This window comes from Ranitomeya imitator, chromosome 1 (genome assembly GCF_032444005.1).
Source record: "Ranitomeya imitator isolate aRanImi1 chromosome 1, aRanImi1.pri, whole genome shotgun sequence".
NCBI classification, from domain to species: domain Eukaryota; kingdom Metazoa; phylum Chordata; class Amphibia; order Anura; family Dendrobatidae; genus Ranitomeya; species Ranitomeya imitator.
Genome location: NC_091282.1, coordinates 136365111 through 136388851, shown reverse-complemented (window position 1 = coordinate 136388851; position 23741 = coordinate 136365111). Strand labels below are relative to the sequence as shown.

The following is a 23741-nucleotide window of genomic DNA, read 5'->3' as shown; positions in this document are numbered from 1 at the left end:
TGTTATGTTGACAGTAGCTAAGCATTTGGCTGACAGCTATTTATCCAGACTTCCCCACATGAACATTTGGCTAGGCTGAATGTTCATGTGAGAAAGCAGAGAAAACAACTGTCAGACACCACTACCAGAGAACAAAACGGTTAACTTTTGTTACCTCCGGCATATTCTATTTGAGAAGCATAAGGCCACCATTACTCACTAGTTATTGACCCATCCAACTGATAACAGTGGTTCTAGCCAATTTTGATCTAATCGAGGTCATTCACCAATCATTAATTGTAAGGGTAACATGTCAACACCACTGAGGTCATGGCTATTGCCATTAATAGAAAGCAACTATCACATTTCATGTCAACTGACATCACTAAAGCAGGATGAACAAAGACCAGCAAGGATCCAGGGAAGCTTTGACTCAGGAGTAGCAGGACAGGCAAACATTAGTCCTTTTACTATTTTTTGCAATTATCAGACATTTTTTAAAAATACATGTTGCTGGATATCAGGCTATTTGTGAATATCAGACAATTCATTTTCATTAGAAAAGTTGTTTGAAAGGATGTCATAAGCCCTACAGTCAGTAGCGTTGCTACCCAGGGGCAGAGGGGTCGGTTGCCACTGGGCCTCGCACTCTGAGGGGGCCCACTCAGAGCTGCACTACTATAACTGTATCAGCCTGCTGCATGCACATTGTGCCAATACAGTTACATTCTGCAGCAGAGCAGGGAGAATCGATCTCCCTGCTCTGACACCTGGCCACTATGGTGCCCCTGAGGAGGCAGGGAGGGGCCCGATTCCAGCAGTTTGCCCCTCATACCAGCAGTGCGCCCCCGCCCATCATCACAGGCTCAACTGTATAAGTTATATGCTGATACAGCTGACCGCATTGATGAGAGAAGGAGCATTACTCTCCCTCTCCCATCATCCCCCTGTCTTTGTCTGACGTTCTTAACACCGACACTGACAGCGGGCACGATGATGTCAGTACTCGGTGCCTACGGTGCGAAGATGAGCCGGAGCTTGGAGCAATGGAGGAACTAAGAAGAAGAGAGGGGATTATTTTTTATGGGGCTGCATTATATTATAGAGTCTGCCAATGGGGCTGCATTATGATATCGAGCTGCCTATGGGGGTGCATTATATTGGGGCTGCATTACATTATAGAGGCAGCCTATTGTGGAGTGCATTATGGTATAGAAGCTGCCTATGGGGGTGCATTATGCTTTAGAGGCTGCCTATGGGGGTGCATTATGCTATAGAAGCAGCCTATGGGTGCGCATTATGCTATAGAGGCTGCCTATAGGGGAGCATTATGTTATAAAAGCTGCCTATGGGGGTGCATTATGCTATAGAGGCTGCCTATGGAGGTGCATTATGCTACAGAAGCTGCCTATGGGTGTGCATTATGCTATAGAGGCTGCCTATGAGGGTGCATTATGCTATAGATGCTGCCTATGGGTGTGCGTTATGCTATAGAGGCTACCTATAGGGGTGCATTATTCTATAGAAGCTGCCTATGGGGTGCATTATGCTATAGAGGCTGGCTATGGAGGTGCATTATGCTATAAATGCTGCTTATGAGGGTGCATTATATTAGAGGCTGCATTATACTGTAGAGTCTGCCTGTGGGGTGCATTATATTAGGGACTGCATTACACTATAGAGTCTGCCTATGTGAAGTGCATTATACCATAGAGTCTGCCTATGGGGAGTGCATTATACTATATGGAGACCTATGGGGAGTGCATTATACTATATGGAGGCCTATGGGGAGTGCATTAAACAATATAGAGTCTACCTATGGGGAGTGCATTATACTATATGGAAACCTATGGGGAGTGTATTATACTATATTGAGGACTATCTGGTGTATTATGCTATATGGAGGCTATCTAGGGGCCATCTTACAGTGTGGAGATTTCAATGGCGGGTCCATCATACAGTGTTGGAGCCATTAGTCCACGATTAGGGTGCATTAACCAGCTGTAATCAAGTTTACCTGGTTAGGGACCTACTGAGAAGTTTCGCCCCCCTGAGCCAAAAGCCTAGCTATGCGTCTGTCTACAGTATTACCAGCCATTAAACTTAGCAGAAAGTTACCAATTTCCTAGAAATGCCATTAGAGATCGCTTCGTAGTCATACATTCCTCAAGCTACTTAATAACAAGGATTATAAATCAAAAATTAATTAAGTACTAGACATTTTTCTCTTGAACACCTTTTCAGAAGATATAAATGTATTCACATTGATAGGCAAGATTTTCATTGTCTTGAACTAAAGAACAATTGTTGTTACGTGATGGACTTGAGACACATAACAGTTCAACTACTTTACATGACCAAGTGCAAGTAGGCTTCCGATACATACTGTGTAATATTGGTAACCATGATATAGTGGAGATCCAAAATAACTGGGTAACAGAGTTCCTACATTTATCCATCATAAGGAGCAAGTGATTCAGTCACTTAATGAGTTTGTGCTGAACATAGTGCAATGGTTGCATTCTACTTATCAACAAAAGAGTATAATTACCAAAAAACACAAAAGATAAAAGAGGAAAAACATTTTACGTTTAATTAGCAACTGACAAATGACTAGTTTATGAAACATTGCTTTAATTAAATAGCTCATAATTGCTCATTCTTCACACTTTCTTGATGTTATAGAAGTCACCAGAGTGTGACCCATTCTTATGACTTTATGAAGGTAGATCTGGCCACAGAGATTGAATCCAACCTGTATATGAATTGTAATTCATATAAACAACTTATTTATAAAATGACCTAAGAAACCACTTAGTTTCAGATGAAAAGTACACACTGCTAAGCCTTTTTGGAACACCACTACAAGTGGTACATTTTCTTGAAATTTTTACATTTTTTGTTACTAATCACAAGTTATTCCACCTGTTTTGGATTCTTAGCTTAGTATTTCTGGCTTTTCCAAATAGTTTTCAGATAAAATCACAATAAATATATTCTTTATATGTTTATGATGAAAAACTGTTGGGTTAAGTATCAAAAATTGTTACTCAAATGCTTATCCTACAATGCATTTGTTCTGTCAATTAAACATACTTTTTGCCATATATATTTATCAATACACATTCAAACAAATGATTAATTGAAGACTCCAACATTTTTCTGTACTTGAATAAATCTTTGCCATCAAGTCTACTATTTGTATATCCCCAGCAATTCTGAGAATGAGGGTCATTAAATTTAATTTTAATTTTCCTTAATGCTTCATTTACTGTTCCATCAACTTCTTTGGGGCTAAGCCCGTGGCCGCTGTACAGGAGCTCTGACAAAGAAGTCCTATTTCCCAATGTCTGCGGTTTTTCTCTTGATTAGCAACCCTGGTGCGACATCATCATTACAGTGTTACAAACATGTGACATTACACCAGGCTGACTAATCACAAGAAGAAACGTGGATCCTGCTTTATAGGAGTTGGCTCTTAGGGCTCCCATCCATTAACTACAGACAACTGATCTCACAGATGGACCGGTGTAAAAGGCCAGAATATACAACATCCCAGTCTATGCCAAAAAGTGGCCAAAATATACCCCGGGGTATATTCTGGCCTAGGCCACATTATACCCCTCATGCCAGAATATACCCCCCGGGGGTGTAAAATAGCCTGGGCCAGACTATGCCCGGGGTTAAAGTGGCCTAGGCCAGAGTATACCCAGGGTATATTCTGGCCTAGGACAAATTATACTCCTGGTATATTCTAGCCTATGCTAAACTATGCCCCTCCAAGCCCAAATATTGGTGTGTTTTTCTGCTCACCCACCCAAACTCACTTTGCATATCTTATCAGGATAGAAGAGGAACTCACACTGGAGAAATGAGTGCATATCATAGAGAGCAGACAGAAACATACATAGCAAGTTACAATACAACATAACATTAACTATGCACTGATGTAACATAGTTATTAAGGTTGAAGGAAGACTTTAAGTCCATCTAGTTCAACCCATAGCCTAACCTAACATGCCCTAACATGTAGCATGTGCCATCTTCTGTCAGTGTAATGCAAATCCTCCAAACACATAGTGAAGTGTAACCCTACTTTCTGCCTTTGCAGTCATTGTGTAGAACAACCACAGCAGGAAAAACACACCAATATTCGGGCTTGGAGGGGAATTGTTTAATCTAGGCTCAGGCTACAACAGGTGCAGGGGGTTGCAATCGCACCCGGCCCTGGAGCCTAGGGGGCCCTAAAAGTCCCATTGGCCTATAGAAAAAGACTATTGCTATTAAACATTTAAAATATTTGGGGGCCCCGTTGGCGCTTCCACATCGGGGCCCATGAGTTTCAAGTTTTGCCAATGCCTAGGCTAGAATATACCCGGGTTATACTCTGGCCTAGGCCACTTTAACCCCGGGCATAATTTGGTACAGTGTATATTCTGGCCTGTTACATCGGGTCAATTCTAACCAACTGGAATCAATTCGCACCAACTCCAGGGTTGACCAATGTTCTTCTGAAGAGTAAATGGGCTAAGCTGCAATACCAGAGACAACCATGGACAAAAGTGGCACCATATTGCTGGACAACTCTTTTAAGGGTCAGACCTATCGCCATCATTGCTATTTATTTGTGAACTTATTTTTTTAACTAACTAATATTACCAAACTTCATGGTGAAACTTCATGGTGGTCTCATATATTGAGAAGGGTAGCTACACTACTATGAACTATTTTCTTTACGATCGTCTATACTTACAAATGTTGATTAAAAAAAAGAAACCTTGAATTATTTAATTTTCTAAAAAAATCCTGTGATCAATAATAAATTAAAATACCAAGACCCACACCTCACAATTTCTAAGTTTTGCCTTATAAAAATGTACACTATTCTCTTACAGGATATAGTTGTCTATATTAACATGTCTAACTAATCTCTACCCTGTTTAATCAAAAATCCTTTTCACACATATTTATTGCTCTGTGAAATTCAGAAGTGATGCCAGTAATGTGTTCTTGCTGGATAGGGTTCAATTTCCCCAGCTAAACACACAACAGTTCACTATTTTCAAATAATTGGGAATTGAATTTTCACACTTCAGAATGTAACAATTTGTCATTTGCAGTTTAGGAGAGCGAGTACATCCAACGGGAACATAACCGGAGTTTGGCGTTTTTAGGTAATAAATAGTAAGGGAACAAAGGCCTCAGTGTTTTCACCAGATGGATTGTGGCAAGGGCTACTATACTGTAAGGAGGAGGATGTTAAACAGGCATTAGGTGCTGAGGGATCAATTACTTGAAGTAGACTCTCTATAAATCATTGAAAACCAAGCTAATTGAAATTCCATCTGCACACTTCATCTTAACTTTGTGACCATTAACTAGTCCTAGAAAGACACGGCCTGAACTGCTACTGTGAGGATTAACTACAGAGCAACGTACTTCTATGCATTTCTGTGGATCCCACCTTAAACCTCTAAGACTGTAACTCAGAGAGAGCTTTAAACTCTGAACTCTGTTTCCAATGTATGGAAAAGGAAAGTTGGCACTGACTATTCAAGCACTAAATCCGTATAAAAAAACATTATGGGAGAGCTGTATTGAATTAAAAAGCTTGCAAGTTTTCTTGGTCCTTTATAAAGTCATCGTTGGGGTCAACAGAAGGACATTAGCTACTTATAAAATAAATGGAGAGTTTTCTTGTTAGAATTTGACTTAATTTTCCATGGAAGATCCATAAATCCTGAAACTTATCGGAATTGTTAAACTACCATATTCACCTATTGTAAAATGTGGCAATTTGTCTTACAGAGGTTTTCCAACCAAAGGCATTTGTCACCTTTTCAATGGTTCATGAAACCCCGACTACTAGTACAGAGATCCCCATTCTTCCTACTTCAGGAAATGAATGGAGCTGCATGGTTGGCATGTTTTGGTTTTTTAGTCATGGGTTAGGTTAGGGTCCGTATATATATTTGCCACCAAAATAAATAGTACATGTGCTGTATAATCCTATTAAAGAGGACCTTTCACCACATTTTCCATTGAACTGGACACAAGATGTAAGAGTGGCTGCAGAGCACAATACAACTTGGATTTTTTTATAAATTTATCCTCTCTGTTGTGGACATATTAGCAATCAAAAAAAGTATTTGGCACCTACTGGTGTTTTCACTGCGGGCATGTACTTCTTCGCCCTCTATTAGTTGATATCTAAAACACCCACTTGGGTTAACAAAAGTTAACGCATTCTATTCCAAATACTTTGATCACTAATATCTCTGCATTGGAAAGGCAAAATAATTAAAAAAAGAAATGTTTAATTCCACTCTGTAGCCACTATTACATTATGCGTCCAGTTTAACATGAAAACATTTGGTGAAAGGTCCTCTTTAAGAATCTGTTAGCAGATTTTTGCTATGCAATCTGAGAGCACCACACTATAGGAGCAGAGGCCCTGATTACAGTGATCTATCTCTTACTAGACTGTGTTTTGATCTTTTAATACAATCAGTTTATCAGAAGGGGATTATCAATAGAGGACAACTGGCCTCGTACATCCTAGTCCAACCACTCAACCAGGACTGATTAGCATTGGTGTGAACGGTGTTATACTCAGCTCAATAAATGAGCGCTGATAGATCTGCAGCAGATAAAACTGTAATTATAAGTGCTACACCAAGTGAACTAAAGGTACCTTCACACATAACGATTTTGTTACCGATATCGTTGCTTTTTGTGATGTAGCAATGATATCGTTAAATAATAAATAGTTATGCGTGACAGCAACCAACGATCAGGCCCCTGCTGGGAGATCGTTGGTCGCTGGGAATGATCAGGACCTTTTTTTTGGTCGCTGATCACCCGCTGTCATCACTGAATCGTCATGTGTGACGCCGATCCAGCGATGTGTTCACTGGTAACCAGGGTAAACATCGGGTTACTAAGCGCGGCCCGATGTTTACCCTGGTTACCCGGGGACTTCGGCATCGTTGGTCGCTGGAGAGCTGTCTGTGTGACAGCTCTCCAGCGACCACACAACGACCTAAACAGCGACGCTGCAGCGATCGGCATCGTTGTCTATATCGCTGCAGCGTCGCTAAATGTGACGGTACCTTCCATTCTGGAAGCAGACTCTCTGTCCCTACATCGAGCTAATGTCAGATTATATAGCAGAAACCTGCTGACATATTCCCTGTAATATTTTATGCGTCCTGCTTGAATATTCATCATCCACAAAATGGAAAATATATTACTTTATCTTTTGGCTTATCCACGTAAAATCCTATACTTATGAAGCAATTGTATGAGTATGTGCTCCAGCATTGCAATTAGGAATATCTGGGATAAAAATCAGGCCCAATTTTGAAGTTAAATAAAGGGTCAGGTGAAAGTTAAAAAGAAATTCTCAGGCCTTTGTTTTTTCTATGTTGCCACAGAATGACATGTCATACTATTCCTATCAATTATAATTATGTATTCTTCCTAAAGAGTTTAGTAGGTGACTCAATCTGATTATGGCTATATAGCTAAAGTAAGTCATCTTGCAAGCCAACACTACTGTTATGACATGGTGGTCAGGACAATAATGGACCTGGTGGTTAAGAGCACACGGAATGACCTGATAGTTACTGATAATATAGGACGAGCTCTGGGACGTGGGAACTCTGCTGACCGCAATCCCTAATCCTATCAAACACACTAGAAATAGCCGTGGATTGCTCCTAACGCTCCCTATGCAACTCGGCACAGCCTAAGGAACTAGCTAGCCCTGAAGATAGAAAAATAAAGCCTACCTTGCCTCAGAGAAATTCCCCAAAGGAAAAGGCAGCCCCCCACATATAATGACTGTGAGTAAAGATGAAAATACAAACACAGAGATGAAATAGATTTAGCAAAGTGAGGCCCGACTTACTGAACAGACCGAGGATAGGAAAGGTTGCTTTGCGGTCAGCACAAAAACCTACAAAAAGACCGCGCAGACGGCACAAAAAGACCCTCCACACCGACTCACGGTGCGGAGGCGCTCCCTCTGCGTCCCAGAGCTTCCAGCAAGCAAGACAACAATAAAAATAGCAAGCTGGACAGAAAAATAGCAAACCAAAGAAATACAAGCAGGAACTTAGCTTCTGCTGGGAAGACAGGTCACAAGAACGATCCAGGAGTGAACTAGACCAATACTGGAACATTGACAGGTGGCATGGAGCAAAGATCTAAGTGGAGTTAAATAGAGCAGCCAGCTAACGAATTAACCTCGTCACCTGTGGAAGGAAACTCAGAAACACCCACCAGAGGAAGTCCATGGACAGAACCAGCCGAAGTACCATTCATGACCACAGGAGGGAGCCCGACAACAGAATTCACAACACACTACATGGGAAAAGTATACAAATTACATCTTCTCCATTAGGAGGAAAATAATCGCTTTAGTAGAGATGAGCGAATTTGCTCTGATTCCCTCTTATTCGGCAAGCTATAGCTCACGCTATAGATAACACCGCTATAGACCACGCCGGCCAATCATCTGATTGACACCGCAGCTGCATGTGTCACAGTCATGATGACACATGCATGGAGAGCCTGTTTGTTGACTGTGACACAGCCGCGACATATGCAGCTGGGGCACCGATCAGGGCTATAGCTTGCCGAATAAGAGGGAATCCGAGTGAATTCACTCATTTTTACTCTTTAGTGCCAACTTCAGAAAGTAGTTAACCTGTCAACATCCATCTCTTTACCAAGTCTGGAAAGAACTCAAGAATATCCGTAACCAAATCTAAACCAGATTTTTTTTTTACAACATCCATGTGGATATGGTTCTGGATTTCAGGACATTGCAATTATCTACAAGAATTTAATAATTAAAAACCCCACAATATACAAACTGTCTGCTGCTGCTTCTCAACAAAGAGGTCATCAAAGGATAAAAAGCTAGATAGACATTGAACATTCAAGATCTTCCGAGATCTTTGCTATATATGTTATATATTTTTAGTTTTCAAAACTGGTATATTTTCCTTTCGAAAGCTAAGTGACCAGAGATAAGTACTCTTATCCGAAATAAGATGAAGATAGGTTTCCTCTAAGACCTGTCTTTTAGGATAATGACACCTGCCACAATTTAAGAGGAAATCCATGGCTGTAAGGCAAGGACATTGTGAAACAATAAGAGATAGCAATTGAGGTAAAAGACAGATAAGACTCATGACAGACACACAAAGAGTCTTTATTAAAGGAAGCTGCCTGTTATCAATCTCTAGCATTTAACGCTTTCACATACCTGAATTAACAATAATGTCTATTGAATGTTAACGAAATGCTCAAACTAAACACTAAAGCCCCACAATACACTTTACATAAGTGTCATGTTGATGATGGTTCGGACAGCAACTATCTCGCCCGAAGCTCTCATACATAAAAGCAAACAATATGGCAAGCACTCCTGTGTTCGCTATAAGAGCAGCTGGCAGACATCTTTAGCGGTGCCTTATCTCTGTTAGAACAAAAGGAGCAACAGTCCAAAATCATACATGCCAGATATGTATCTCTCCCTATATCATCTCTTAGGCTACTTTCACACTTGCGTCATTTGGCATCCATCGCAATCCATTGTTTTGGGAAAAAAACAGATCCTCCAAATTTGCCCGCAGGATGTGTTTTTTTACCATAGACTTGTATTAGCGACGGATCGCGATGGATGGCCACACGTCGCGTCCGTCGTGCAACGGATCTGCCATGTTTTGGCGGACTGTCGGCACGAAAAAGCGTTCAAGTGAACGTTTTTTGTCCGTTGCGTCCGCCATTTTCTACCGCTCATGCGCGACCGAAACTCCGCCCCCTCCTCCCCAGACTTCAGAATGGGCAGCGGATGCGTTGAAAAACTGCATCTGCTACCCATGTCATGCACAAATTTCACAATGTGCGTCGGTACATCGGCCCGACGCATAGCGATGGACCCGTATCGATGTAAGTGTGAAAGTAGCCTTAGGACTCTTTCACACTTCCGTCTTTCAGCTCCCGTCACAATCTGTCGATTTTTGAGGATGCAGGATCCTGCAAAAAAATTAGCAGGATCCTGAATTTTCCCAAAGACTTGCATTAGCGACGGATTGTGACAGATGGCCATCCGTTTCATCCGTCGTGCACTGGATCCTGTGTAAAAAAAACGGTCCATCGGGCAGAGAAAATGTTCAGAGGAACGTTTTTTTCTGCACATCGGAAAATCGGTCAGCGACGCATTCTGCGCTGCTTGTCACTGGCTACAATGGAAGCCTATGGGCGCAGGATGCGTCGCTGACTGTGAAAAGCAGGAATCCAGCGACGGGTCCTGCCTTTTCAAACTGAGCATGCAGCATCAATAGTAACAAAATATAATGTGAAAAATAATTAAAAAAATAAAAAGTCGCAATATTCTCACCTACCAGCATCCCACGTAGTGTCACCGATGCTCCCGGCAGCTAGCGTTCCTAGTAATACATTGCGAAATCTCACGAGACCGCGACTTCTCGCGAGATTTTGCGATGTATTACTAGGAACGCTAGCTGCCGGGAGCATCGCTACGTGGGACGCCTGTGGGTGAGAATACTGCGATTTTTTATTTTTTTAACCTGGTTTGTGTTGTGTATGCGTTTTTACAGCAGAAAACCACTGCGAAGATGCATACACAACAGCTGCACATAGCCTCGACGGGTCCGTCAGAAAGACAGGCCCAGTGCACATGTTTTCCACAATCTGCACAGGATCTGTCATTTCAACAACTTGACGGATCCTGTACAGATTTGGAAGACGGAAGTGTGAAAGAAGCCTTAGAGACCCCCATACATATTAATCTGTTGGCCAAATCCATTAATTTTGGCAAACTGGGATAACTTTAATCTAATGTGTATGGGGGCAGTGACCCAAAAATGCCAAAACCAGTAAAGGCAGTGAGGGTCAATGTGAGCCAAAAGCTTTATAAACAGATTAAAAATTGTGATAGGTGCCTTAAGGGGTTGTCCAATACTAGGACAACCACTTCTCATACCCCATGCTTGGCCCCGATAAAATAAAAAAGCTCATATTCACCTCCAGTGCCGGCACCCTTCCCAGGGTGTCGGCACTCGTTCTCCCTGGGGCTACCGTGCGGTTGTTGTGACATATGTAATTGGTGCCCAATCAGCGCTGGTGTCACTGTCCCGCCTGCGGACAAATTGAACATGAAGAGGAAGTCATAAATAAGCTGCAGCCTGGACTTCCTCTTCATGTTCAATTTATCCGAAGACGGGGACAGTGACGCCAGCTCTGATCAATCGCCGGTGTCGTGTGTCACAAAATCCGCATGGGAGCCACAGGGAAAGAGAGTGCCGACATTGTGGAAGCGGTGCCAGCATGGGAGGTGAGTATACACTTTTTATACTGTCAAAGTTATAACTCACTTAAGCGTGTGGTACAACAAGGAACTGTCCAAGAAGTAGACAACTTTTTTTAATATCAGTAAGGTTAGATCAATTTTTCTTATGATTAAGGGAGAACACTTGTAGTATTAGACTAGGGTTCTGTGGCAAGGACCCATCAGAGGTAACATTTCAGAGGGTCTACCCTTCATCTATGCAGAATTTGTGCAAGTATGTATTTTTTATTCTACAATAATCCTTGCTGTGGACTTATCATTGATAATGTCCACTAAGCTATTTGTGGATTAATCCATAATCACTTTTCCTGTGGCAAAAAGTTAAACATTTAGAGCAAATTCAGAGCCAAATTGCATTGTCTTCTGCTGGGACTTTGAGCCAATTATTGTGTAGGAGATGCCTGTGATAGGTACTTGGGAAGGTCAATCGCATTATGGTTACTTTTTTAGTTTCCATAAATTAATGAAAAATAAGAATTGCTAGGTCGAAACACATTTGAGATCTGACAATTATAAGTTTGACAATATTGTACTGATATCTTACAACAATTACAACTAGAATCAAACCAAATCATATGGTTAGTTTGTCTCAAGCTTTGGCTTCAGTTAGAAGAAAAAGAAAGATTCATCATTTGTGTGTCCAAGTCTTCTTGCAGACAAAATGGCTTGACATGTGTGGATTGCCAGTTTAATTGTGCTGATTGCTTGTTATCAGAAAGATTATATGGACAACACTGAGCTGACCAGTATGTATCTGACAACTGCTGAATGTTTTGCAATTAAGCCTGTAAATCGCATGGCGCTTGTGATAAAAAAGATCAATTTAGCCATCCTAGCTTTAATTCCACTGATAAGATTAGATTTATCTTCTTTGTTAGGAAAGCTTAGCACTCATAGAGATCTGTTAATTCCAACAAGAATATCATTGTAATAGCAATACGACATCTACCCCTTTACATAAAATGGATACTGAAGCCAAAGCTTATCTCCTATTTTAGATATGAAAATAGGTCTCAGAGTAGTAGAGACAATTTCGACCCTGTAAAGTGCTTTGCCACATGACTAAGATAAGAAGACCATTTAAAGGTTCTATATTGACTTTTAGGACTGCTACTCCCAATAGGTGGCACCAGAGTTGCCTTCCTCTTCCTCGCTATGAGGCTATTTGCATATTTAAATCCTTAAAGAAACACTGCTTGGCTTATAAGACTCCTTACACCGACATGGTACTCTCTACAAGGAGAAACTTTGCCCTTTCAATCTCCTATTCTGGAGTAGTAGGCAAAGCAGGTAATGCAATAATTAAGTTTACTTGGCTTAATATTTCATAACATCACGGCAATCACACAAATCTTATGTCAGAAAATGTAAAATACACCATATATATCTAATTCTTGAGCAAAACAGACTCTATCCTTACATCTCAAAAAACATAGGGAACAATTGTCTTCTCACTATTCAAATTGAATGTTTCGTTGATCACAGTAGGGTTCCCAAAAAGAGGACCAGCCATTGAAAAACATCAAAGAAGTAAGTATCGAGCAGTTGACAATCCTTTTATGCAGTACTTCTCATTAATACACAAAGGAACCAGGCTACTACAGAGACAGAACAATTCGTAAGAAAAACCATTACTATACCGGCTGTGAATTCACCAATAAGGTCAATACTTCCTTAACATTGGTCATTAAAAGTCTGCTTTTTTCTAGTATATGCTTTGTGCCTGCCTAAATGTTGACCATATGCTCTGTAAGAGCGAATCACGTCATCATCTGACATTAAAGGCCTTCCTACCATGAACGATAATCACAATTTTCTCCTATTTCTTTTGCTAATAATTTACCAGCTTATAACAGTTGATACCAATTTTTTTTTGTCATTGATTTTCATAGTTCATGCCAACCTAGTAGATACCATCATTGGCTCCATGGTTACATGTACGTAGGACCTTTCTGTCTGTGAGAGAGATCACTAAGCCTTAAAGTGGTTGTAAGGAAGGTAATTTTTTATTAATGTTTCAGAATAAGAAAAAAAAACACTACTCTCCTAACTGATCACCCTCCACCTTGATTCCAATGCTCCTCAGGACTCCCCCCTTTCTACTTCCTGATCATCTCAATATGCAGGAAATGCTAGGAGAAGCCAATCACTAGCTGAGCCAAATCCACACCATGGTCATAGATTGGAACAGGCATTTCTTATAAATCAAGACAAGCCCAGATAGCCATTGAAGCCTTTGTGGCACTTGGCAGGGCTCAACCTGGAACAGTGAGGAAATTGCCGACAAGAGTAATGCTTCTTTTTAACCCATGCACCATTTATTAGAAAAAAATGATCTACCGGAACAAGATCTCTAATGACACGTTGCAAGCAGAGAAGAGTTCCCTCCATGCCACCAGTGAGAACCATACATATGGAAATTTGCATTACATTCTTGCCAGGAACTACTCAAACCACTGATTATTGACTAAAAGTTTGAAAAGTTTTTTAAGCTGTACTTTAGTAAAGTCAGAAAGTGAGAAGATTCGTAGAACGCAGAATAACAACAGTATACAGTATTTTCCCTTTGGAATCCGATGCAGGAATCTCGCTGCCAGATAATTATGATACATTTTCCCTGACCACATTCTCATTTTCCCGATTTCACAATTGCCTTTTTAAGAAAAGTGTTTTGTTTTTCCTAATTAGAACTAAAGACATTTTTTGGCCCATTAAGCTCCTTTGTGAACTGCTTTTTTTTACCCAATCCTCTGTTGCTTAATTATTGAACAGATCTTTTTCTTTCATTTCTGCCAAATGTAATTGTTCTCGCGATCCAGCATTTGAGGAATTATTGTAGCTCATTTAATAGATGTGGTTAAATCGGTATGCTTAGTCCTTTTAACTAGACCTCTGTCTATTATTGAATTACAGGCTTGGTTCTTGCATGGATAATTCAATCGGTACTACAAATATGAACACGATTATTAGGATTCACTCAATTTTACTCATATTTCTTTGTTAATTAAACTCATTAATGCAGCTTCAATAAGATGGAATTTATACTGCTAAGTGTCTCTTATGGGTATATCATATTTATTTCCATTTATTTCTACACAGCCATTAGGTAACCAGACACTGTTGGGCTCATCTAGATTTTGAGTTTCCAGGTCTAATTTTTGCCATGATGTGATCAGCTGCCACGGACCAATACTCTACTTGTTGGATGCACTACTTTGTACATGAATCTTAAAAACTTTGCTAAAACAGTATTCAGACTAATCTGAATCTGCATCTCTTTGTTCTGGTTCTTTTCTATTTATTTAGAGTACCTAAAGGGGTTGTCCACTGCAAGGACAACCTCTTCTCAATCTGATTGTTTGCCACCATGAAAATTACAACAATTATATTCACCTCTAGTAGCGGCACTGTTCCAGGAGTGTAGGCTCTCGCGTTCCCAGGACTTATGTGCGGTTGTTATGACATGTGGTCCCGGCGCCCAATCAGCACTGGCACCACTATCCCTGTCTTCGGACGGATACATAATCAAGAGGGAGTGAGAGCTGCGGCTGGCCGCTCACTTCCTCCTGATTACTAAGTAGGATTTCCAACATAGACAACTTCTTTATGTTCCCTTTCCTTCCTAGAAAGTTCTAACCAAAGAATATAGAAGAGAATACAAAGTTCACCGCAATTTTTACCTTTCTGAGTTCTAATTCAATTCTTACAAAACTTCTGTGTGTTTAATCCAGAATGGAAATATATAACACACTCAAAATTGGAAATAATGTGTCTAGTACCTCTCGCTCAAACAATCAGTTTAGTTTTCCAGATAGCAAGGAAACATTTTCTCCTTGGCATGAATGTAACAGTAAGTGCCAGAGCATAAGCCATGGAATACTTTACTTATTGTACATTCTTATAGAAATATCATATTTTAATAATTTTCCAAATGTCACATTATGTATGAGCTGCACTGAAAGAACAACGTATGCTTATGGCATATTATAGTTAGTTATATACTTATACGTCACCTTCCAATCTGATCTCAATACTCTTCAGGAAGCAAGCAATGATTTTAAAGAATATCTTTACCACGAAAAACTAGTGAGTTCTTATCAGGAAGGAGTCTGCTATATGGCCATATAGTAAGTTATAAGTCATATACGAATTCTTAGAGGTTCTACTATGAATAGGGGGCTATACGTCTTCAATCTTGGCCCTTCCCATGCAATGCACTTTGGGCTTGACCAAGAATGATTGGCTGACACCACTGATGGCGGCTTAGCTCCTCTTAGAACTAAAGGATCAGACATGTTGAAATCTAAAGGTACCGTCACACATAACGATTTCTTTAACGATATTTTTTTTTTTGTGATGTAGCAACGATATCGTTAACGAAATCGTTATGTGTGGCAGCGACCAACGATCAGGCCCCTGCTGGGAGATCGTTGGTCGCTGGGAATGATCAGGACCTTTTTTTTGGTCGCTGATCACCCGCTGTCATCGCTGAATCGGCGTGTGTGACGCCGATCCAGCGATGTGTTCACTGGTATCCAGGGTAAATATCAGGTTACTAAGCGCAGGGCCGCGCTTAGTAACCCGATATTTACCCTGGTTACTATTGTAAAAGTTAAAAAAAAAAAAAAAACACTACATACTCACATTCCGTTGTCTGTTACGTTATCCTGCATCAGCTTCCCGCACTGACTGTGTCAGCGCCGGCCGTAAAGCAGAGCTCTGCTTAACGGCCGGCCGGCGCTGATAGTCAGTGTGGGAAGCGGACACCGGGGACGTGACAGACACCGGAATGTGAGTATGTAGTGTTTTTTTTTTTTTTACATTTACAATGGTAACCAGGGTAAATATCGGGTTACTAAGCATGGCCCTGCGCTTAGTAACCCGATGTTTACCCTAGTTACCCGGTGACTTCGGCATCGTTGGTCGCTGGAGAGCTGTCTGTGTGACAGCTCTCCAGCGACCACACAACGACTTACCAACGATCACGGCCAGGTCGTATCACTGGTCGTGATCGTTGGTAAATCGTTTAGTGTAACGGTACCTTAACACAACAATCCTTCATTCCTTCAACATCTGCCATTGAAAGAGTTGTGAAGCTCCCATTCCCAATGGACAGTAAGAAGTTCCTACCAAATTCAGTGTTCATTTAATATGTATGGACAGCCTACAGTACAGATGTAATCCACCAAATGTTCTCTTTAAATTAAATCAGTTTTGTTATTTTATGTTTTTTGCACCATATTTCTTTTACAGACACTTTATTACCCTACCCATTCAACTTTGGTGTTGTCTGTGTTCATAAATCAGATAAAAGAGTTGGAAACTCTCCCACTGGACCCTAAGATTGAGCTTCCGCATGGATTCCCAGTTAACCCATTCTGCAGGCAGCAATACACAGTGTAACACAGGGGCTGTGAAAGATAAACGGTGCAAAATTTGTAATGAAACCCAATTTCAAAAATGATTTTTTTGTAACCAAAAATACATACATTTAAGTAAAAAAAAGGCGGAAACCCCCTTTAAATTAATGTTTATATTTATTTACAAAATCAAAGCACCCAGTATGTTGCAGCAACATATGGGATGAATGGAAGAAGAATCAAAAGAGAGAGCTTGTCCCACATCCGATGGCAGGAGAGCTACAGCGGTAATGCCACAAAGTCTAAATTGGGCCCCACTTTCCGCTCCAGTGGTCCATAGCAAGACCCTCCCTGTTACTGGCTTTGAAATTGTAAAAACAAGGGGTTTTTGTAGAGATTGTAAATTATTTTAAGTTACGTAAAAGCAAAGAGTCCCATAGCCACAGACCACTTTATGATAGTCACCAAATTGACCTAGGAAAAATTCCGATCTATCTAATATATAATTGCCTAGAATACTACTTCCTGCAATTTGTGCCAACTTCCTGTCCGGAGCTAATGTCCGGAGCTAATGTCCGGAGCTAATGTCCGGAGCTAATGTCCGGAGATAAGTGACGTCAACAGTGTCCAGTGTCTGATTGGTTGCCGCCTGCTGCGAGCGACCAATCAGAAACGTGCCGTACTGTGACACACTCCGCCCGCCATTTTGGTGTGATTTTTGAATTTTTACCTCACAGCAAGTTTCTACTGCGTGGAGGCGGGCCCAGTGACGTTGCTCTTCAAGCTCCTGCCGAATTTCGTCAAAAAAATGATAATACCATTTACCAAAACTATATATATTTAGTTGTGAAGTGGTTCAGTGACATTTTCACACCAATTTTGAACTTTTGTTTGGTGTTTTCTCCATATACTGCCTATTATTCACTGACTGTTATACTGAGAGACTGCCGTTTATTAACCTCTTCTTTGCCACATTGGGTATATTGCTCTATTATTTGCCACATAAGGACATTGTCCATTATTGCCCAGCAATTTCTCTGCAATATAAACTGCCTATTTATTAATATCTGCATTCCTGCAAAGAACTATTGCCTATTATTAACTGGCTATTTTCCTACTACCTGACACTGCCCACAACACGCAAAGTTGTCGTCTGATGTCTTTCATCCCTCCCCTCATAAGCATGTTCATGGATCCTGTGTAACTGTACCTTAAATAACAAGAATTGTCAAGAGCTGGTGAGTGCAGCCATTTTTTGTTCTTTCTTACTATTATTTATTAATTGTATTATTCTTACATTTGAATAAATAAAGTATATATGGATTCTAGACTCCCGATTCTTTAGAATCGGGCTGCCATCTAGTAATTTATAAAACATTTTGGTGAAAAGATAAAATCTTACCTGCACGGAATGCGTTAGAAATATGGAATGCCGAGCATATCCAAAAGATAGATTTCAGATCTAACAACATATTGACCTGGAAAGAAATAGAAATGTAATTAAATTAAGTAATGACTCAAAGTCCCAGATGTGACATTTCAGTAACAAACAAGCACAATTTAGTTATTTTGTCTCGGAGCGCGCATGTATTTTCTCGCTCACAATAACCGGTCTGTGGGAGCCCTAGACTTCTTGACAATCAGCTGCTCTGGCCTGCTCCCCATGATGATGTCAGAGACGTGAGCTAAGGGAGAGGACGGCTGAGAACCTCGTGTTCTGCTCGCTGACAATAAACAGATGTGAGGAAAGGGAACACCTTGAAAAAAATCGAAGTTTCGAGTAAGTCTGGCCATTGATGCTGATTTCATTAAAAAAACTGGGCCAAGTATGTAAGTGCATCACAGTTTGTGAAACAGAACATCAATAATAATAGGAGAAGATTCGTGTCCGGATGATGGCTTTTCAAGCTTAACTTTGGATTGTAACTGTATACATGATAATATAAGTACCATGAAAGATCATTAGTGAACTCACATGCATTTTGTACTGCTTTATTAAAACACATAAGGAAAGAAATACTACCATATTGGCCGGCATGGATTACTGAAAAGATTAATTAAAAAATGTGTTTTACCATCCTTCATGCAAATCCTATGGACACAAAGATACTTTTTTCTTGACAGAAACGTTTAAAAAATTGATAAACGGCAAAGTGAGATACTATTATATCAAAAGCTACACCTAAACTAGAGAACTAAAGACGTAGCATTGCATTGTACCCATAAGGACATGGACAAGCCAAGACAGTAGATGGATGGTCCCACTGCCTGTTTCTTCATGAATGATCTTGCTGCAAATGGCCCACTATGGCCCCATGGGTATAGAAAAATAAACATTGAAAAGGTGACACAAAAAAGTGGTTGGTTTCATTAAGGGCTAGATCAGATTAACATAAAGCCAAGTCTTCCTTACGAGAGGTATGAATTTGGTCATCACTAGAAGCTGGAGCCATTTCTTTTCCATTATGGACCACATCTGCAGTTAGGATGGTCATCACTTGTGCTTCTCTGCTGACTCTCTACAGTTACAAGAAAGTTTTCTCCAGCAAAAACTCTTCATACAAAGGATTAATTCCGACTCTTGGGTGGAAAATTTGACAAGTAAGTCTCTTCTCTACTTGCTGCCCTTTCTCTATCATGTTCTACATTTTACAAATTCCTGAAGCAAACCCCCACAAAGTAAAGCCTGATATAGAGTAGACTAGGTCCGTAGACTAGGTCATTTTACCACTAGTGTCTTCAGCATTGTGTCCCAAGTATCCGGCAATAGTAATAAAGAGATATTAACATTTTAAGCATTAATCCACAGGATATGCCATAAATACCTGATTACCTACTGGGAGAACAGAAGTCTAGTGGTCCATGTTTTGTGTTCACAAACTCCAATGACAGGTGGTCCTGCTTGTCTATTGAAAGACTATGGGGTTACGGAAAGTAGCATAAATGTCTAGGGTGAGAATTTCCCATTAATAAATGGTTATGTGCGGGAGCTCTATGGTGCAAATTGAGTATAATTGATTTTTTCCAAGAAAACGATCATGAATAGCATAAATTGATAAGGGAAAAGAATGGTTTAATCACTAAAAATCAGAATTCGCGTCTGCCGCCATAGTGTAAAGGAAGCTTTCAGCTAAAGACAAGAGCCCCATAGAACAGACTGGTTGCTGGGTATATTACCCAACAGTCATAGTCTTTTTTAAAGGGTTAGTAGGCTGCACTCCTCTATCAACCAGATTGTCCTAAATTTGTCATCCCAAAGCTGAAGTATCGCTGAACTTAGGGCAGAAAAGGGCCAAGGACGCAAAACTACAACTTTCTTATAATTTTATAAAAGTAAACACTAAACTAACTGTTGTAAAAAGTGAAGTGGAGTGATTTGTAACGCCAACCAGAAGATGGATGTATCTAGAGTGCTGTGCCTATTGCACATCTTCAGATATGGCTAATTATGTACCACAAATCAATACATTCATTGAGCTCTATTCAGATCATGTGTAATATTTTGATATCCATGAAGTGGTTTTCTATGACGATGGCGATATCTGTGGTCACCATCATTGGTTTCGGTTCCGGGCAGCTCAAAAGAAAGTGACATCTCCAGCACCCTTACTGCGGACCCGGCAGAATGCCCCAAATCACATTCTATATGTGGTATATAATATAATGTATATTCGCTTCATTACACAATGTACTAAGCTATCACCATCAGGCCATGCCAATGAAAACTAGTGGGACGCCCAACACATATTGTGAGTGCTTTCCTTTTGCATGATCTAAAATAGCACAATAAGCATTATAGGAACTGAATACTGAACAAACACATTTTTAACATTTACCCCACTTGCTATAAAGTCAAAACTTGGAGCACTACTGAGCCTAACAAGAACATATAAGAATAAAACCCAAAGCAGATGCCCTACCATAGAATACCACATCGGTGGTTGAGAAGGGCATTGATGGTAAACCTTCTTCACTGTTCCAAAGTTATGTCCAAACAATGGCGCCCCTCAGATAACATTCAAGCCTTCTTGGCAAATACATTGAGGGCTTTGAAGAAACAATCGTCTGCCTACCTCTGGTCTTTATAGTATAAGCGATGTCTTTTCAATCCAGCTGTAAAATGCAACTGAAGCCTTTGATGTCAGGGTCATTCATTGAGTGTCCTACATATTGGCTGTTTAAGGATCCTTAAGTGACAGCCATTTCTTTGTAGGCTATGGAAGCAGTGTCATCAATGGCGCTGCTCCACTGACCCAGTCTAATCCTTACCTCTCCTTGTAGAGGATGAAGAGTGCTCTGATCCTTTTTTTTCCCCTTAGCAACCTCCTCCTTAAGTTTGCACGTTCACACACCCCCCTCCTTAGCTGCTTACTGGTGGTCTTTAACAATAAGCAGTTGTCAAGCTCTGTCGTTTCCTCTAAGTGGGTGGTGATGATGAGGACTTCTATGGGCATTTCATGTCTGTGCATTTCCAAAGGTAGTGACCCCAATGCAAGATCCCGACACTCTGGTTACACAATAACTCACTATAGGTAATTGGCTCCATCAACATTGCTGAATAAGCGAGAATATTGGGGGCAAGGAGAGTGTCCTCTCTAAAGGAACTGATCCCACACACTGTGCCCTTGGTGGTCTGATGTGTCCTCTAGGCAGCTAAAGGGGCAATGTTAACACTTTCTCTGTTTCCCAATATTCGCAGACTTCTTTCCTGACCACCATTTCTAGGTTATTTGTCATCATTTGGTGAAACACATCTGGCTACTTGTTAATAAGAAGACCACCTATTTGAGAAGAACGCCCCTTCTCCTCACCGGATTTCTTTTAAGTGTACTGACCCCTAGAAGCAGAAGACCACTTTTCAGTTCACGGGACACCATGCGTGGCTCTTTTTGAGGCATTTAATAAAAAGTGCTGGTAAAAACAGATGATATCTTTTCTGAGGTGATCCCCGCAGACATTGAATGAGTCCACGTGGCGACTGATGATATGGACCCCGTTCTCCAGCGCTGCCTCCCTCCCACCAGTCACCGCCCTATCTGTGGCTCATGGAGACAGCTGGCTTTTGTTACGTGAGCCTGATCTTCTCAGAGGTGAAATCACATCCACCCGGCCCCTGCGTTCACAGGACACCTCCGCTCTGTCGCCTTTCCCTGTCATGTTGCTTACTTTACCATTCATCACATCAACCTCAATGGGATTAATGCTATATACACTCCTGGGCTCCTCCCTGCATGTAACATGCCTTAAATCACAGCTACTCGCCAAAGTTAATGGTTCGCAGATGCCGAAATCAAGGTAACACACACACATGGCTATTCTTACAGCAAACGTGGCACTACAAGTCCCAGCATGCGATAACATTCATCGGCTCTACAATTCAAGTGTCTGCCGACCCGTGACCCTTCCAAGGGGACGCAGCCTCACTATTATTTATTTTTAGAGCACCAATGAGCGGAACATAAGATCTCTTACATCTAATTAATATGCACAATATAATAAATATGCAATAGTGTAATAATAGTAAAATAATGGCATGCACTGACTTCCATCGTGCAGATCACTAGACAGAAGAGCTCAGTGATGCCTGACACAAAGGGGGTGTGTGAAAACCTCGTGTCGGGATGGCTTTGCTGCATGATGCTGCGGAATGCAATTCTCGTCTCGTCCAGCAGAGGTCGCGCCTCCCCTTAGTAGAGCAGCATTCCTAGACATCCCAGTGCCAGGGGCTGATCCAGAACAATACAGCGCTGCGACTCCCATAGAAATGAGCCCGATCCACAGGACTCAGAGAGCTGCTCACTTTCTTTGTTAGCACATCCTTTTTTTCTTTTCTTTTTAGTAAATCTTTAAGTCACACAGAACGGAAAAAAAAAATGCTCCACTTCAATTGACTCCCGTTACTTTACAAGGCTCCATTGAAATGCAGCAACACAGTGTAACATCTGTGGAGTCAATATTGCCTGTAAGGATCGGGCATTGTTCACACAGCATGTGTACACAGAGTGGGGGGATCCAGAAGACGTGTACTCAGGGACAGGAGCTGAGGATTCGGAGCAGCAATAGTTAACGTGGTGAGTAGCAAACTCCATAGAGCCACTGCCCATCCCTGCACTCCTGGGGCAGCAGCAATGGCAACTTTGTGAGTGCAGGGGTACAAGTCACTTTCTCCAGAGCCTCCTCTCCCTGTGAAGATGTCCCCATTCCCCTCCCCAGAGTCTCTGTGTCCCCCTGCTTGGTGCACTTACCCCTTGGTCCATTGACCCCTCCATTCCCTTGTCTGTGCTCCCTGTTGCTTTCTCTAATATATCCTTTTAGACTTATGGACTGAGCTTTCCAGGAACAGCAGCCCAGTCCTCCCAGTCCTCCCAGTCCTCCCAGTTATCAGGTCTGCCCAGACATTGACCAGAACCTCTCACACATCTCTATGGCACCTTGACATATTGTCCTTTGTTCAACAGAACAATAGAGAAGAAAAAAAAGTTGAAAGCAACCGTCAGTGTTCTCCCTATGCTGCCTTTAACCCTTCCCAGCCCACTCCCCGTCCCCCCAGATTCGTATTATCCCCCCTCACTGCACAGGAATACAGGGCGCTGTTACCTTCCAAGGTGCTCAGTGTCTGCGCCTCATCCAGTCCAGGGTCGTGCAGGGATGTAGTCCAGGGGTCCTGCTGCTGCTCGGGATGCTGGGGGTCTCTCCCAGGCTCCAGGTGGCAGCTGATGGTGGAAAGAAGAACCACAGTCTGCTGCTTGGCTGCAAGTTCAAATGCGGGATCTGACACCCCTCATGATTATATCATTACACCGTCAGCACAGTGGGAAGGAGGGTCCTCGGTGTAAGAGGAGGGCTCACTCACCTCCCGGGAGATGCCAGCCCCCCACAGAGACCCTGCACTGCTCCATCCCCTCACAGCTAGCATTAGCTTCCCCCTTTAATCATAAGAATGTGTAACCAGGTCAGCGCAGAGTGACACTAATCATTCCTAATAAGATGCACATGTGCTGGACTATATATATATA

The 23741-nt window shown here is 41.4% G+C and overlaps 1 protein-coding gene across 2 annotated transcripts in view; it reads right to left on the bottom strand.

Annotated features, from left to right (window-relative positions):
• The window catches only part of VCAN (versican), a 106426-nt gene extending 82928 nt beyond the window's left edge, over positions 1-23498 (bottom strand). Inside the window, exons 1-2 of one of the 2 annotated variants that reach the window (XM_069751279.1) lie at positions 23323-23498; positions 18128-18203 (exon numbers count right to left, since the gene is read on the bottom strand). In XM_069751279.1, the coding sequence (XP_069607380.1) occupies positions 18128-18197 (70 nt within the window). In that variant the 5' untranslated portion in view covers positions 18198-18203; positions 23323-23498. Of the gene's footprint in view, positions 1-18127; positions 18204-20798; positions 21024-23322 lie in introns of those variants that run through there. The other variant, XM_069751289.1, reaches the window with a different exon arrangement.
• Between the last annotated feature and the right edge of the window lie 243 nt (positions 23499-23741).